Raw genomic sequence first — 13,386 nt, 5'->3', positions numbered from 1 at the left:
TATAGATATAAGCCTTCAAGTACTCATCTAACCAACTTCTTCAGGGCCAACCAGTCCCCCTGTCGCCCTGAAACCCAAACCCCATAAGAAGAAGCCCAAATACGATCTGCCCTTGCCCAGTATACATACAAGGTCAGGGGACAACACTGGTTTTTCATCTTGTAGTTAAACTTGTTTTATACACAGTTTAAAGGGATAAAACATCCAAATTACAAAATGACTTAAGTTACGTTTACATTTCATTTGAAATCCAATGCATCCAAAGTGTACATTAGTCTTTCCTGGTTCATAACATATTTTTTGGTCCCTTTCAGATCACAGCCATGTCAACAGTGGGCGTCAGGCTTGTAAGAGACATGAATTATCTGTGAGATTCAGTGAACAAGGCTAGAAGGTGAGATTCTGTCTCTCTTAACTGCTCATTGTACTGAATAGATAATCATGAGCTAACATTGTACCACCTTATTTGCTGTAACAGACAGTTCGTATTTTAGGGAAGCAAGGCATTTGTGTAGGATGTGCATTGTAGAGAATGTTCTTTGCATTCTTTATCATGTATTTCTCATAGAAAGAGTCTGTTCTAGTCATTCATCTAATCTTGTCATTCGATTTCTATGGTATTTCTCTCCATTAGGACTGGGTATTGGCTCCTACGGGTTACTCTGCCTTCTACTGTGATGGAGAATGCCTCTACCCTCTGTGTTCCTGCATAAACTCCACCACCCACACTATGATCCAACTAGTGGTCAGTATGCACTACTACCCTCTCTCACATGAACGCTCACATTACTGGTTTCAGTGGGAAAGACGGGAAATGGTTCAGACATTAATGGCAAATATAAAAAACTAAGATACCGAAGTTACCGGAGTCTACAATGGCAGACTTTTAATGTAGGGATAGTGAGAAGTAACATTCAAGACTGAAGCAATAATCCCCTCTAGTGGTATACTTTATACTGTACCAGGTTACTACACACACTGATAATACAAAACATTGAGGACACCTGCTCTTTCCCATGACATAGACTGACCAAGTTAAAGCTATGACCCCTTATTGATGTCACTTGTTGAATCTACTTCAATCAGTGTAGATGAAGGGGAGAAAGAAATATTTTAAAACCTTGAGAGAATTGAGACATGGATTGTGTGTGTCATTCAGAGGGTGATTCAGCAAGAGAAAAGATTTAACTGTCTTTGAACGGGGTATGTTAGTAGGTGCCAGGCGCACCGGGTTAAGTGTGTCAAGAACTGCAACACTGCTGTTTTTTTTCATGCTCAACAGTTTCCCATGTGTCTCAAGAATGGTCCACCACCCAAAAGACGTCCAGCCAACTTGACACAACATGGGCCAGCACCCTTGTGGAATGCTTAGGGCAGCTTGTCGAGTCCATGCCCAGAGGAAATTAGGCTGTTCTGAGGGGAAAAGAGTGTGCAACTCAATATTTGGAAGATGTTCCTAGTCTATTGTGGACTCAGTGTATGTCATCCTACATGTTTTTAAATAGTACAGTATTTTTTTATTTAACTAGGCAAGTCAGTTAAGAACAAATTCTTATTTTCAATGATGGCCAAGGAACAGTGGGTTAACTGCCTGTTCAGGGGCAGAACTACAGATGTGTACCTTGTCAGCTCGGGGGTTTGAACTTGCAACCTTCCGGTTACTAGTCCAACACTCTAACCACTAGGCTACCCTGCCACCCCAGTATCAGAAACCACTGTACAAAACCATATAAAGTGTGGGCCTGTAGTATCTGTAAATCAACTAAACGTTGTTTTTTATTTCCATATGCAGATAATAAAGCATCATTGTTCATGTAATATTCTAATATATGCATTATACCTCCAGGAAGAGGAAATGGTCATAAAATCAAATAGATGAAAAGACAGAAACAAAAATGCTTTTGAACTACAACTTATTTTATTTTACAAATTCAGTGCAAAGTAATGTAGTGCATTGGTGTCTAGATCCCTGTTGGGTGGCAAAGTGTCACAATAATCCTGTGGGGAGAGAAAACAAGAGAATACATTAAATTAATGGGTGTTAACTAATCAGGGTTCAACAAAGCACTTCAAGTCCTCAATTCCTTCAAAAGAGAGAGAGAAGGAGAAAGGAGTATGGTCCCTGCAGTAGGACTACATGCTGGCCATGAGGTTCTCCAAGTGGTACTCCAGGAGGCTGGAGAGCTCAGAGACCAGAGACTCTGAGTTAAAATACCAGGCCAGCTGCTGGCCAAACATGTCATCTAGCAGAGCCATCAGTCCGCCCTGAAGAGAACACCACACAACACATAGAAAATGGCTCTGAGTTACTAGCTTATCAAGAGGAGAGAGACAATTAGAAATACTCCCCCTAAAATGGCATTGAAACCTGGTTAACCATGAATAAGGAAGTCAAAAGGAAGTACACTAAGAATATGGAAGTAAACAGGAAGTAACCTCTTGACTCTTACATTGAGCAGCAGTAGGATTCTATCAGCCTCTGGCTCCATGTTGGCAGCAGTGGGCAGGAAGGAGTACAGGAGAGAATACAGACGCTCCACGAACCCACCAGGGTGCTAAAGGAAACAAAGGAGGAGAAAAGAGAATAGAAGAGATGAGGAATTTAAGTGAAACTGCTAATAGAGCGTTATCAAAACATGTTCCAGTGAGATGCTACTTACCACCATCAGGGACTTCTGAGCTGTCATCATCCCAAACAGCACCAGCTCAAAGAGGACATCTATCATGTTCACATGATGGATCTAGGACAAGAAAACACATTTGGAGAAAATAGGAATGATTTCATAGAGATCAGCTACTGTGATGTATAAAAGACATGCATGTGGAAGAACTCAGTGAGACTTGAAAGAGTTAATGAACTCACCTTTGCCTCAGCCAGCTCCCTCTCAATGTCATTCCGCTTGGAGGGGTCACTCAGGTAGTCCACAAAGTCATTATAGGTACGGATGAATTTGGCCTCGTCCTATGACAAAGAAAAGAGCATCTTAGTGAACAGAACACATTTCCCCTCAGGGACGCTCTCTTTCCCTTGAAAGAGAATGAGTTAGTGAGTTACCATGTGGTTGGCCTGAACAAGGCTGCCCAGGAGGACCTTTCCCGCCACAAACAGATGGTTCCTGCTCAGGGTGGAACCAAGCAGGGTCTAGGGAAGAGGGAAGAGTTAGGGTGAGACCTCTTCCTCTTGGAGACAGAACAAGAAGTCACAGAGACAAAAAGAACAGTGGGTCCACTCACAGTGAAGGCCTGGCGCAAGGAGACGAGCCTCAGGGCGATGTCCTCCACTCTCTTGGTGGTAAGGTAGAGGCTGTGAAAGGGAGGGAATGGAGCATGTCAACCATTAGAGTCAAGGGATAACAGCATTATGACCACTATCCTTCAGCATTTGACAAGCTCAGACTACACAGACATTTAGAGGAACTCACTTTAGCAGAGGAACCTCCCTCTCCTCAGGCAGCAGGTCCTCCTCCCAGCCCTACGACAACAAAACAAGCATTCAAAATCAGTGACCAGTGCAATGACATAACAAACAATCGGTCAATGGAAGGATCTTAATGCTCCTAGTCAATAGTATGTGTGTGTAACGTCTGACCTCATAGCAGTTGTGGCCCTCAGGCTCTGGGTCAGTGAACTGCTGAGTGGTGGGAGTAGAGAAGGAGGCAGCCTCCGACCACGCTGAAGAGGAGAGAAGCCCGTCCAGCCCCATGTGGAGAGTGGCGTACACCACTGAGACATCAGTCTGCTGCTCAAAACACACACAACACACCGGTTTACCACACACACACACGTTATTAGAAAACACACCAAATCGAATGCAAAAATGCCCAGTAATGTCTAGTCTATATACATAGGAAATCGTTTATTTACCTGGTAGCAGCCAAGCGTCACGTCCACAGACGTCTCGTGGCGGAGGTGAGACGCATAGTGGGTCACCCTGCCAGCCACACGCTGACAAAGAGAGAATACATATTAAGGCCAAATGGAATAAGTGAAGAAAAGCCTAATCTACTACTGTTTCAGTAGTATTTACGTCTTACCTGGATCCAAGTGATGGACTGCACTTTGGTGGCACAGTAGGGGATGCCCTCTGGACTAAGCCTGGCTGTCTCCTTGGAGATGGCCCACACCAGTTGAGTCTCCAGGCCTCTCACCCTACTCACGTGGTGCATCCTCACCACCACCTGCTGTTGAGATAAACAACAAGACAACATCAACAAAACCACTTCGGCAATTGCTGTGACACATTTCCATCAAGATCAAATGACTGACAATATAGATTATGATTAGGTTGTTACAAAGACACATACCTGGGATCCCCCACGCATGTAGGTGATGATGGGGCTGATGAACTGGAAAGTTCTCCAAGCTTTAACCACCGGACCGGCATTGTTCTGCACATTACAATACATTCATGTTGGAAACAGTAAACATTGTAACAGTGATGTGACTGTGTGTGTGTGTGTGTGTGTGTGTGGGGGGGGGGGGAGGGGGTGTCTCTTACCCTGATCACAACAGGCCCACAGTACTGGGGGCTGAACCTAATCGGAATCAACTGCCAAATGCCAGTGGCCTCCTAAAGCAGAAAGCAGACAAGAGATTTGTTTCATGTTAAAGAGACACAACTTGAATATCTGGGATATTTTTCAAACATAAAACCCCAAACTTTCAGAAAATTGTACCTCAAGGATAGTCTGCACATCTGGCACATCCTCAAGGATGATAGCAGCATTCTGGTCATCAAGGAGGACTGGCAGCTGTGGAACATCTGGCACATCATCCAATGGCACATCCAACTGGACCTCATCCAGGACAGTTGTTTCTAAAATGAGGAACATTGGAATATAAAATAAACTATTGTTAGGACATAAAAAAATAGCAAGATTGCTAATATTAGCTAGCTAGGTAGCAAAAGTTGATTGCTTAGCAACAGTTACTAAAGTTAATGTTAGCTAGCAAGCTACAACATCTCGAGCACAAGCATTTTTGCCAAGTCTGAATGATAGAAATACACAACATTTCGCAAATTATAATGACATTGTTAAATGTAGTAAAAGAAGAGTTGTAAACTCCACATACCCTCTTCGAAGTCGCTGTCCACCTGTCGACGATCACGAACCCTGCAAAACAGAAAAAGACAAGAAAAACAAGCCACAAATGAATTTGAACAACCTGTCGACGCAGTAGGCCGCCGACGTCCACACACTCTCTCCGCCAGTCTTGAAAAGCACCCAGGCATTTTCCAGTCGATTGTTCTCAGGTCTCAAAAATCAAACAAGTTTGTTGTCAGCAGCAAAGTTGTTGTTTTCGCACAGAAAACGTTCCATAGAACGTCGGTTAGATGTCTCTTGGCAACACACGTTCGAAAATGATTGTTTACAAAATTGACAACTGTGTTGCCATAGAAATTAGTTTGGAATTCTGATTCCCTTTAGAATCCCTTAAAATTGCTTGTCATCATTCTAGTGACGTCGACGTGCTCCTTCGTAGCTCAGTTGATAAGAGCATGACGTGTTGCAAACATTGCTAAGATAGATAATGATTTCAGGGATTTTTGTGATGATGAGTTATCTGAAATTGAGATAAAAGACTGTATTAAAAGCCTTAAGGACAATAGGTCCCCTGGAAATGATGGTTTAATAAGCGAGTTTTATAAAGCATTCAATGATAAATTGATTCCTTTCATTCTTGCTATGTTTCACGAATCAATAGAAAATGGGGAGTTACCGGCTTCCTTAAAACAAGGTGTAATTACTTTGATTCCCAAACTTAATAAGGATACTCTTTATATAGACAACTGGAGACCCATTAGCCTGTTGAATAATGATGGGAAATTATCACGTTAGATATTTTCGCATCAGCTCTTTTTCAGAGCATATCTGATTGGTCAAAAGAGCAATTACTTTTAGAATAACTGTCTTCAAAGTAATGACTCGGGACGTCGGGGTGGATATGAACGCTTCTTTTAGTAATATTACTTGTTCACGTTACATTTAAGAACTTTAGATTCTACAGAGCAATGCAGGTAAGATGCTAGCGGAAAGGTCAGCCTAATCACTTTGCACCAGCACATAACTGGCGCGTTCTCACTCTCATTCCTGTCGCAAGGCATTCTGGAACTTGCAGTCAAAAGCGTAATTCAATACTAACCAATACAATTACATATGTAAATAACTGTAAAGAAATATCTTTAATTACAGCTCAATGAATTAACTTAAACATGAACACATTAAAGTTACAACAATTACTCAAAACAATGACTGAATTGGGCTGCCTGTCTCAACGAAGCCATAGAAACCTGGACATGCTCCAACTGAAATGTTCCCTCCTGTCAGCACTGATGTTGAATGGCATTAAATACACTTTTTTTGTTCTCTCCCATCCCCTGTAGGTTTGTTGAACATGAGTGGAAATGAAACTCCAGCACACTGGTAGCACTAAAGACGTGTGAGTATAACTTTTCCAGGTGAGTTGAACCTGCCTGTGGGTGCAGTGGGGATATTCCTGGGTGGTCTACTGATTAAGAGGTATAAGCTTGGCGTTGTGTCTGGAGCCCAGCTGTCTTTCATCACCTCCTTCATGGCCTACCTCCTCCTCCCTCTGCAGTCTGGCACTAAGTGTGACAACGTTCAGGTGGCTGGTCTGACCGTGTCCTACAACGGGTAAATATGACATCTGATTGGTTGGTTGGTTGGTGGGTTGATAAAAACAAAAGTTTTGATCAGTGGAATATGAGGGAGAGCTTGACCAAAACACACATGGGCTTGTGCCGGCGCTCCCTCTTGTGGGAATATTCAGTATGGTTGTTACTGAGCCCGGATTCATGGCTGTTTTGTCACTGTGCCTGTGTCAATGATAGTTCAGCAACAATTATTTAAACATCATTATTACCAGCCATTTTCTCTGTCCCCCATGTCCCCAGGTGTACGATGGCAGCATGTTGTCACAGTGTAACAGAGACTGCTTCTGCTTGGCTGGGGAGTGGGACCTTGTGTGTTCAGACAACGGCATCACCTACACCTCCCCCTGCCTCGCAGGCTGCTCCAGCTTTACAGGTTATGGCAAGAACACGGTACCAATACTATTAATGTACTGAGTGTACAAAACATTCACAGGGATGCTGGCCCATGTTGACTTCAATGCTTCCCACAGTTGTGTCAAGTTGGCTGTATGTCTTTTGAGTGGTGGACCATTCTTGATACACACAGGAAACTGTTGAGCGTAAAAAAAACAGCAGCGTTGCAGTTCTTGACACAAACTGGTATCCCTGGCACCGACTACCATGCCCCGTTGAAAGGCACGTAAATATTTTGTCTTGCCCATTCACCCTCTGAATGGCACACACACAATCCATGTCTCAATTGTCTCAAGCTTTACAATATATTTTTTAAACCTTTCCCTTCCTCTTTATCTATACTGATTTAAGTGGATTTAACTAGTGACATCCATAAGGGATTATAGCTTTAACCTGGATTCACCTGGTCAGCATATGTCATGGAAAGAGCAGGTGTTCTTAATGTTTTATACACTCAGTGTAACTCATTGGCACTGAAATTAGTTATTTTCAACCATTAACTGGGGCCTTGTTGAGGCCTTATCTAAGTAAGTAATTGCTGATTGACAATAAAGTATTATTTTGATGTATGGAAAAAAATATGGTATGCAATTCCTATGTAGAGAAGGTTCTCTCTGGTAGTTGTTCAATATGACTTCAACTTTTACAGCTTTTACAGGGCACTGTGGTAAAATGGATGTTTAATCAGTGTGACTCCCTGTTTAAATAAAAGTTAAATCAAATTTAAAAAACATCACCACAAACACAGGATATGGGGTACACATGGTATCACACATGGTATCACATCAGTACACATGGTATCACCTAGTGGTTAGCGTTGGACTAGTAACCAGAAGGTTGCAAGTTCAAATCCCAAACTAACAAGGTACAAATCTGTTGTTCTGCCCCTGAACAGGCAGTTAACCCACTGTTCCTAGGCCATCATTGAAAATAAGAATTTGTTCTTAACTGACTTGCCTAGTTAAATAAAGGTAAAATAAAAAAATAAATATTAGGCCCTGCATTCCAGCACCATTCCAGCATCTGGAATTGACTCAACATGTTTGAGGTGGGGGATCAATACATGTGGGTGAGTCTGCCGAGCTGGCACAGGACGTGCAGGGCTAGGGAGGTGCACAGGAGGCCTGATGCGTGAGGCTGGCACAGTCTTCACCAGACGACAAGCACGCACCTCAGGACGAGTATGGAGAGCTGACCCAGGTGCCATCAAATCCCCGACACGCTCCGTCGGGCGAATGTTGTGCCTCATGCACCAACACAGCACCTCCCTCATAACTCTCTCCTCCAATTTCCCCATTAACTCCTTCACTGTCTCTGCTTCGCTCACCTCCAACACCGGCTCTGGTTCCATCCTTGACTCCGCGCTGCCGTGCCAGCTCCTCGTAAGTCCGCCTCTCTGCTTTCGCTGCCTCCAGCTCTGCTTTGGGGCGGCGATATGTCCCCTGGCTCTGCCCAGGGTCCTTTTCCGTCCAACTCGTCCTCCCACGTCCATGAGTCTTGTGATGCTGGCAGCTGCTGCTGCCCGTTACCACGCCGCTTGGTCCTTGGTTGGTGGGTGAGTCTGTCACGATCGTCGTAAGAAGCGGACCAAAATGCAGCGTGGTATGTGTTCATGATGATATTTTAATTAAAGAAAGCACTGAATACAAAACAATAAACTAATAACGACTGTGACCCTATAATAAGACCTGTGCTGCCACAAGCAACTAACATAGACAATCACCCACAACCCACAATGACAAAACAGGCTACCTAAATATGGTTCCCAATCAGAGACAACGACTAACACCTGCCATATCAGGCCAAACACAGAAACAGACAAACTAGACATCCAACAAAACATAAACATACAAAGCAAACTATGGTCAGGGCGTGACACAAAGTAAATTATTAAAAGCATTAAAATTGTGATGTTTACCAGAAACGAACATCTTTCTGGTAAGAAGAGGGGCGGGGGCGTATGCCTTATGGCCAACGTGACATGGTGTGATGAAAGAAACATACAGGAACTCAAATCCTTCTGTTCACCTGATTTAGAATTCCTCACAATCAAATGTAGACCGCATAATCTACCAAGAGAATTCTCTTCGATTATAATCACAGCCGTATATATCCCCCCACTTTAAGCAGACACATCGATGGCTCTGAACGAACTTTATTTAACTCTCTGCAAACTGGAAACGATTTATCCGGAGGCTGCATTCATTGTAGCTGGGGATTTTAACAAGGCTAATCTGAAAACAAGACTCCCTAAATTTTATCAGCATATCGATTGCGCAACCAGGGTGGAAAGACCCTGGATCATTGTTACTCTAACTTTCCATATACGCATATAAGGCCCTGCCCCGCCCCCTTTCGGAAAAGCTGACCACGACTCCATTTTGTTGATCCCTGCCTACAGACAGAAACTAAAACAAGAAGCTCCCACGCTGAGGTCTGTCCAACGCTGGTCCGACCAAGCTGACTCCACACTCCAAGACTGCTTCCATCACGTGGACTGGGAGATGTTTCGTATTGCGTCAGACAACAACATTGACGAATACGCTGATTCGGTGTGCGAAATCATTAGAACGTGCTTGAAGATGTCGTTCCCATAGCAACGATTAAAACATTCCCCAACCAGAAACCGTGGATTGATGGCAGCATTCGTGTGGAACTGAAGGCGCGAACCACTGCTTTTAATCAGGGCAAGGTGTCTGGTAACATGACTGAATACAAACAGTGCAGCTATTCCCTCCGCAAGGCTATCAAACAAGCTAAGCGCCAGTACAGAGACAAAGTAGAATCTCAATTCAACGGCTCAGACACAAGAGGCATGTGGCAGGGTCTACAGTCAATCACGGACTACAGGAAGAAACCCAGCCCAGTCACGGACCAGGATGTCTTGCTCCCAGGCAGACTAAATAACTGTTTTGCCCGCTTTGAGGACAATACAGTGCCACTGACACGGCCTGCAACGAAAACATGCGGTCTCTCCTTCACTGCAGCCGAAGTGAGTAAGACATTTAAACGTGTTAACCCTCGCAAGGCTGCAGGCCCAGACGGCATCCCCAGCCGCGCCCTCAGAGCATGCGCAGACCAGCTGGCCGGTGTGTTTACGGACATATTCAACCAATCCCTATACCAGTCTGCTGTTCCCACATGCTTCAAGAGGGCCACCATTGTTCCTGTTCCCAAGAAAGCTAAGGTAACTGAGCTAAACGACTACCGCCCCGTTGCACTCACATCCGTCATCATGAAGTGCTTTGAGAGACTAGTCAAGGACCATATCACCTCCACCCTACCTGACACCCTTGACCCACTCCAATTTGCTTACCGCCCAAATAGGTCCACAGACGATGCAATCTCAACCACACTGCACACTGCCCTAACCCATCTGGACAAGAGGAATACCTATGTGAGAATGCTGTTCATCGACTCAGCCTCAGCTCGGCATTCAACACCATAGTACCCTCCAAGCTCGTCATCAAGCTCGAGACCCTGGGTCTCGACCCCGCCCTGTGCAACTGGGTACTGGACTTCCTGACGGGCCGCCCCCAGGTGGTGAGGGTAGGCAACAACATCTCCTCCCCGCTGATCCTCAACACTGGGGCCCCACAAGGGTGCGTTCTGAGCCCTCTCCTGTACTCCCTGTTCACCCACGACTGCGTGGCCACGCACGCCTGCCAACTCAATCATCAAGTTTGCGGACGACACAACAGTGGTAGGCTTGATTACCAACAACTGAGAGACGGCCTAAAGGGAGGAGGTGAGGGCCCTGAGTGTGGTGTCAGGAAAATAACCTCACACTCAACGTCAACAAAACTAAGGAGATGATTGTGGACTTCAGGAAACAGCAGAGGGAACACCCCCATCCACATCGATGGAACAGTAGTGGAGAGGGTAGCAAGTTTTAAGTTCCTCGGCATACACATCACAGACAAAACTGAATTGGTCCACTCACACAGACAGCATCGTGAGGAAGGCGCAGCAGCGCCTCTTCAACCTCAGGAGGCTGAAGAAATTCGGCTTGTCACCAAAACTACTCACAAACTTCTACAGATGCACACATCGAGAGCATTCTGGCGGGCTGTATCACCGCCTGGTATGGCAACTGCACCGCCCTCAACCGTAAGGCTCTCAGAGGGTAGTGAGGTCTGCACAACGCATCACCGGGGGCAAACTACCTGCCCTCCAGGACACCTACACCACCCGATGCTACAGGAAGGCCATAAAGATCATCAAGGACATCAACCACCCGAGCCACTGCCTGTTCACCCCGCTGTCATCCAGAAGGCGAGGTCAGTACAGGTGCATCAAAGCTGGGACCGAGAGACTGAAAAACAGCTTCTATCTCAAGGCCATCAGACTGTTAAACAGCCACCACTAACATTGAGTGGCTACTGCCAACACACTGTCAATGACACTGACTCTACTCCAGCCACTTTAATCATGGGAATTGATTGCATCCTTATGTAATACATGTATCACTAGCCACTTTAACTATGCCACTTGGTTTACATACTCATCTCATATGTATATACTGTACTCGATATCATCTACTGTATCTTGCCTATGCTGCTCTGTACCATCACTCATTCATATATCATTATGTACATATTCTTTATCCCCTTACACTGTGTATAAGACAGTAGTTTTTTTGGAATTGTTAGTTAGATTACTTGTTCGTTATTACTGCATTGTCGGAACTAGAAGCACAAGCATTTCGCTACACTCGCATTAACATCTGCTAACCATGTGTATGTGACAAATAAAATTTGATTTGATTTGACTTATTTACATAACCTACTCCACACTTGCAAAGTGAAAGTTTAAAAAAAAAATCTGAAATGAAGTAGTAAACAGAAGAAAAGCAGAATTGAGTCCAATTATAATGCGAATAATTTAATGGTCTATGATTCAATCCCATTTCTTCAGGTGTGATGAATAATTAATATTGTTCCTCCTCTTCTTAGTGGCAGGCGCAGCAGCACACTGTCCTCCAAAGCCTGCAAAACTTTTGGTGTTAGGAAAGTATCCGTTATAAGTCTCCATGACACGCATCACTTCGTTGTCTTGTTGGTAATAGTAAAAATGCATTACAGTCTGCATTGTAATAGTCTAACAGGTGTTTTTCATTTTGCTTCTCACATTAAACAGACATTTGAGAACGGAATTGCTTACAGTTGTACCTACGATGCACAGACACACTAAAGCTGTACAGTGTAGTTTGAATAATCAGTTTAAATTATTTGCAGATGTATTCCCTATTATTTACAAATTGAAAGATGTACCATTTGAAATGAATGTGGCAGAACAGCTTAGCATAGAGTTCTTGTGGGTGTCTTCTCCTTCAGTATTTTTGCCTCCTACGCCTCATTTCTCATTACATGGGATTTCCCCAGTGCCAACTTCACATGAGATGGCCGCTGTCTACTGTCATGTAGTGTCATCAATGTGTGGATGTTGATTGGACAATGTATATGTGCTTTGTAGAAGCCATTTAAAAAAAATCCCTGTAGCGTGTATTTTACTGGAGTATGATCAGATTGCTTTGTTTAAACCAGATTGAAGATTTGGTATGAGAAACTATGCCGATTATAGCATGATAGCTTTTTTTTTTTTAAAGCAATGTATATATGACCCCCTTTCAAAGAGTCGCTCATTTATCACTCTTGCAGATATACAGTGCCTTAAGAAAGTGTTCATACCCCTTAGCTTATTCCTAATTTTGTTTTCTTACAGCCTGAATTCCAAATGGTTTAAATGATCGTTTTTTTATCATCTCACCCAGCTACAGACCACACCCCATAATGACAAATTCACAATACATGTTAGAATCACCTTTGGCAGCGATTAATGTGGTTTGTTGGATGAAATACAAACTAACCTTGCTTACTTATTTCAAAGCAAGGGCACATATTTCAGCCTTGTGGGAATAAACGGACAAAGAGTTGAAATTCCACAAGGCAGTGACAAAAAGCTGACAGCACCTGGTATTCCCAGGCAGTCTCCCATCCAAGTACTAACCAGGCCCGACCCTGCTTAGGTTCCGAGATCAGACGAGATCAGGCGTACTCAGGCCGGTGTGGTCATAAGCGAGAAACTATCTCTTGGTGCACTATGTAAAGTGAAAGTGAGTCTGATTAACAGCTGTTGCATTTTCACCATTTAGATAAGCATCTTTGTGTCACTCAAAAAGTGGAAGAAATTGCATATACTGCAGCCATAATTTGTAGCACAGATTGTTGGATGAAATACAAACTAACCTTGCTTACTTATTTCAAAGCAAGGGCACATATTTCAGCCTTGTGGGAAAAAACGGACAAAGAGTTGAC

The 13,386-nt window shown here is 43.9% G+C and overlaps 1 protein-coding gene, 1 long non-coding RNA gene and 1 pseudogene across 8 annotated transcripts; 1 reads left to right on the top strand and 2 right to left on the bottom strand.

The window, feature by feature from the left end:
- Window positions 1-245: 245 nt before the first annotated feature.
- Window positions 246-7,396, top strand: LOC121840652. Its single transcript, XR_006079766.1, has 3 exons — window positions 246-394; window positions 635-745; window positions 6,386-7,396. It is a non-coding gene; the product is annotated as an uncharacterized LOC121840652 (long non-coding RNA).
- Window positions 1,897-6,093, bottom strand: LOC112217235. 7 transcript variants are annotated; one of them, XM_042305151.1, is made up of 16 exons: window positions 5,898-6,081; window positions 5,722-5,807; window positions 5,074-5,565; window positions 4,677-4,816; window positions 4,499-4,570; window positions 4,305-4,388; window positions 4,035-4,181; window positions 3,865-3,945; window positions 3,590-3,739; window positions 3,423-3,472; window positions 3,235-3,304; window positions 3,056-3,142; window positions 2,864-2,962; window positions 2,661-2,741; window positions 2,451-2,555; window positions 1,897-2,265 (listed from the first exon to the last, which is right to left on the bottom strand). In XM_042305151.1, exons 3-16 carry the CDS (start codon window positions 5,231-5,233, stop codon window positions 2,134-2,136), a joined length of 1,458 nt encoding a protein of 485 aa, XP_042161085.1. In that variant the 5' UTR covers window positions 5,234-5,565; window positions 5,722-5,807; window positions 5,898-6,081; the 3' UTR covers window positions 1,897-2,133. The 7 variants fall into 7 exon arrangements, with proteins under 7 accessions (XP_042161085.1, XP_042161087.1, XP_042161086.1 ...); XM_042305153.1 differs by having other exon boundaries at window positions 5,074-5,256; window positions 5,435-6,085; XM_042305152.1 differs by lacking the exon at window positions 5,722-5,807.
- Window positions 7,397-13,029: 5,633 nt separating the features above from the next.
- Window positions 13,030-13,148, bottom strand: LOC121840736 (annotated as a pseudogene).
- Window positions 13,149-13,386: the final 238 nt, after the last annotated feature.

The sequence above is a fragment of the Oncorhynchus tshawytscha genome, linkage group LG24 (genome assembly GCF_018296145.1).
Source record: "Oncorhynchus tshawytscha isolate Ot180627B linkage group LG24, Otsh_v2.0, whole genome shotgun sequence".
Lineage (NCBI taxonomy): Eukaryota > Metazoa > Chordata > Actinopteri > Salmoniformes > Salmonidae > Oncorhynchus > Oncorhynchus tshawytscha.
The sequence above is the reverse complement of the archived record's forward strand: the minus strand, read 5'-3'. Positions and strand labels throughout refer to the sequence as shown.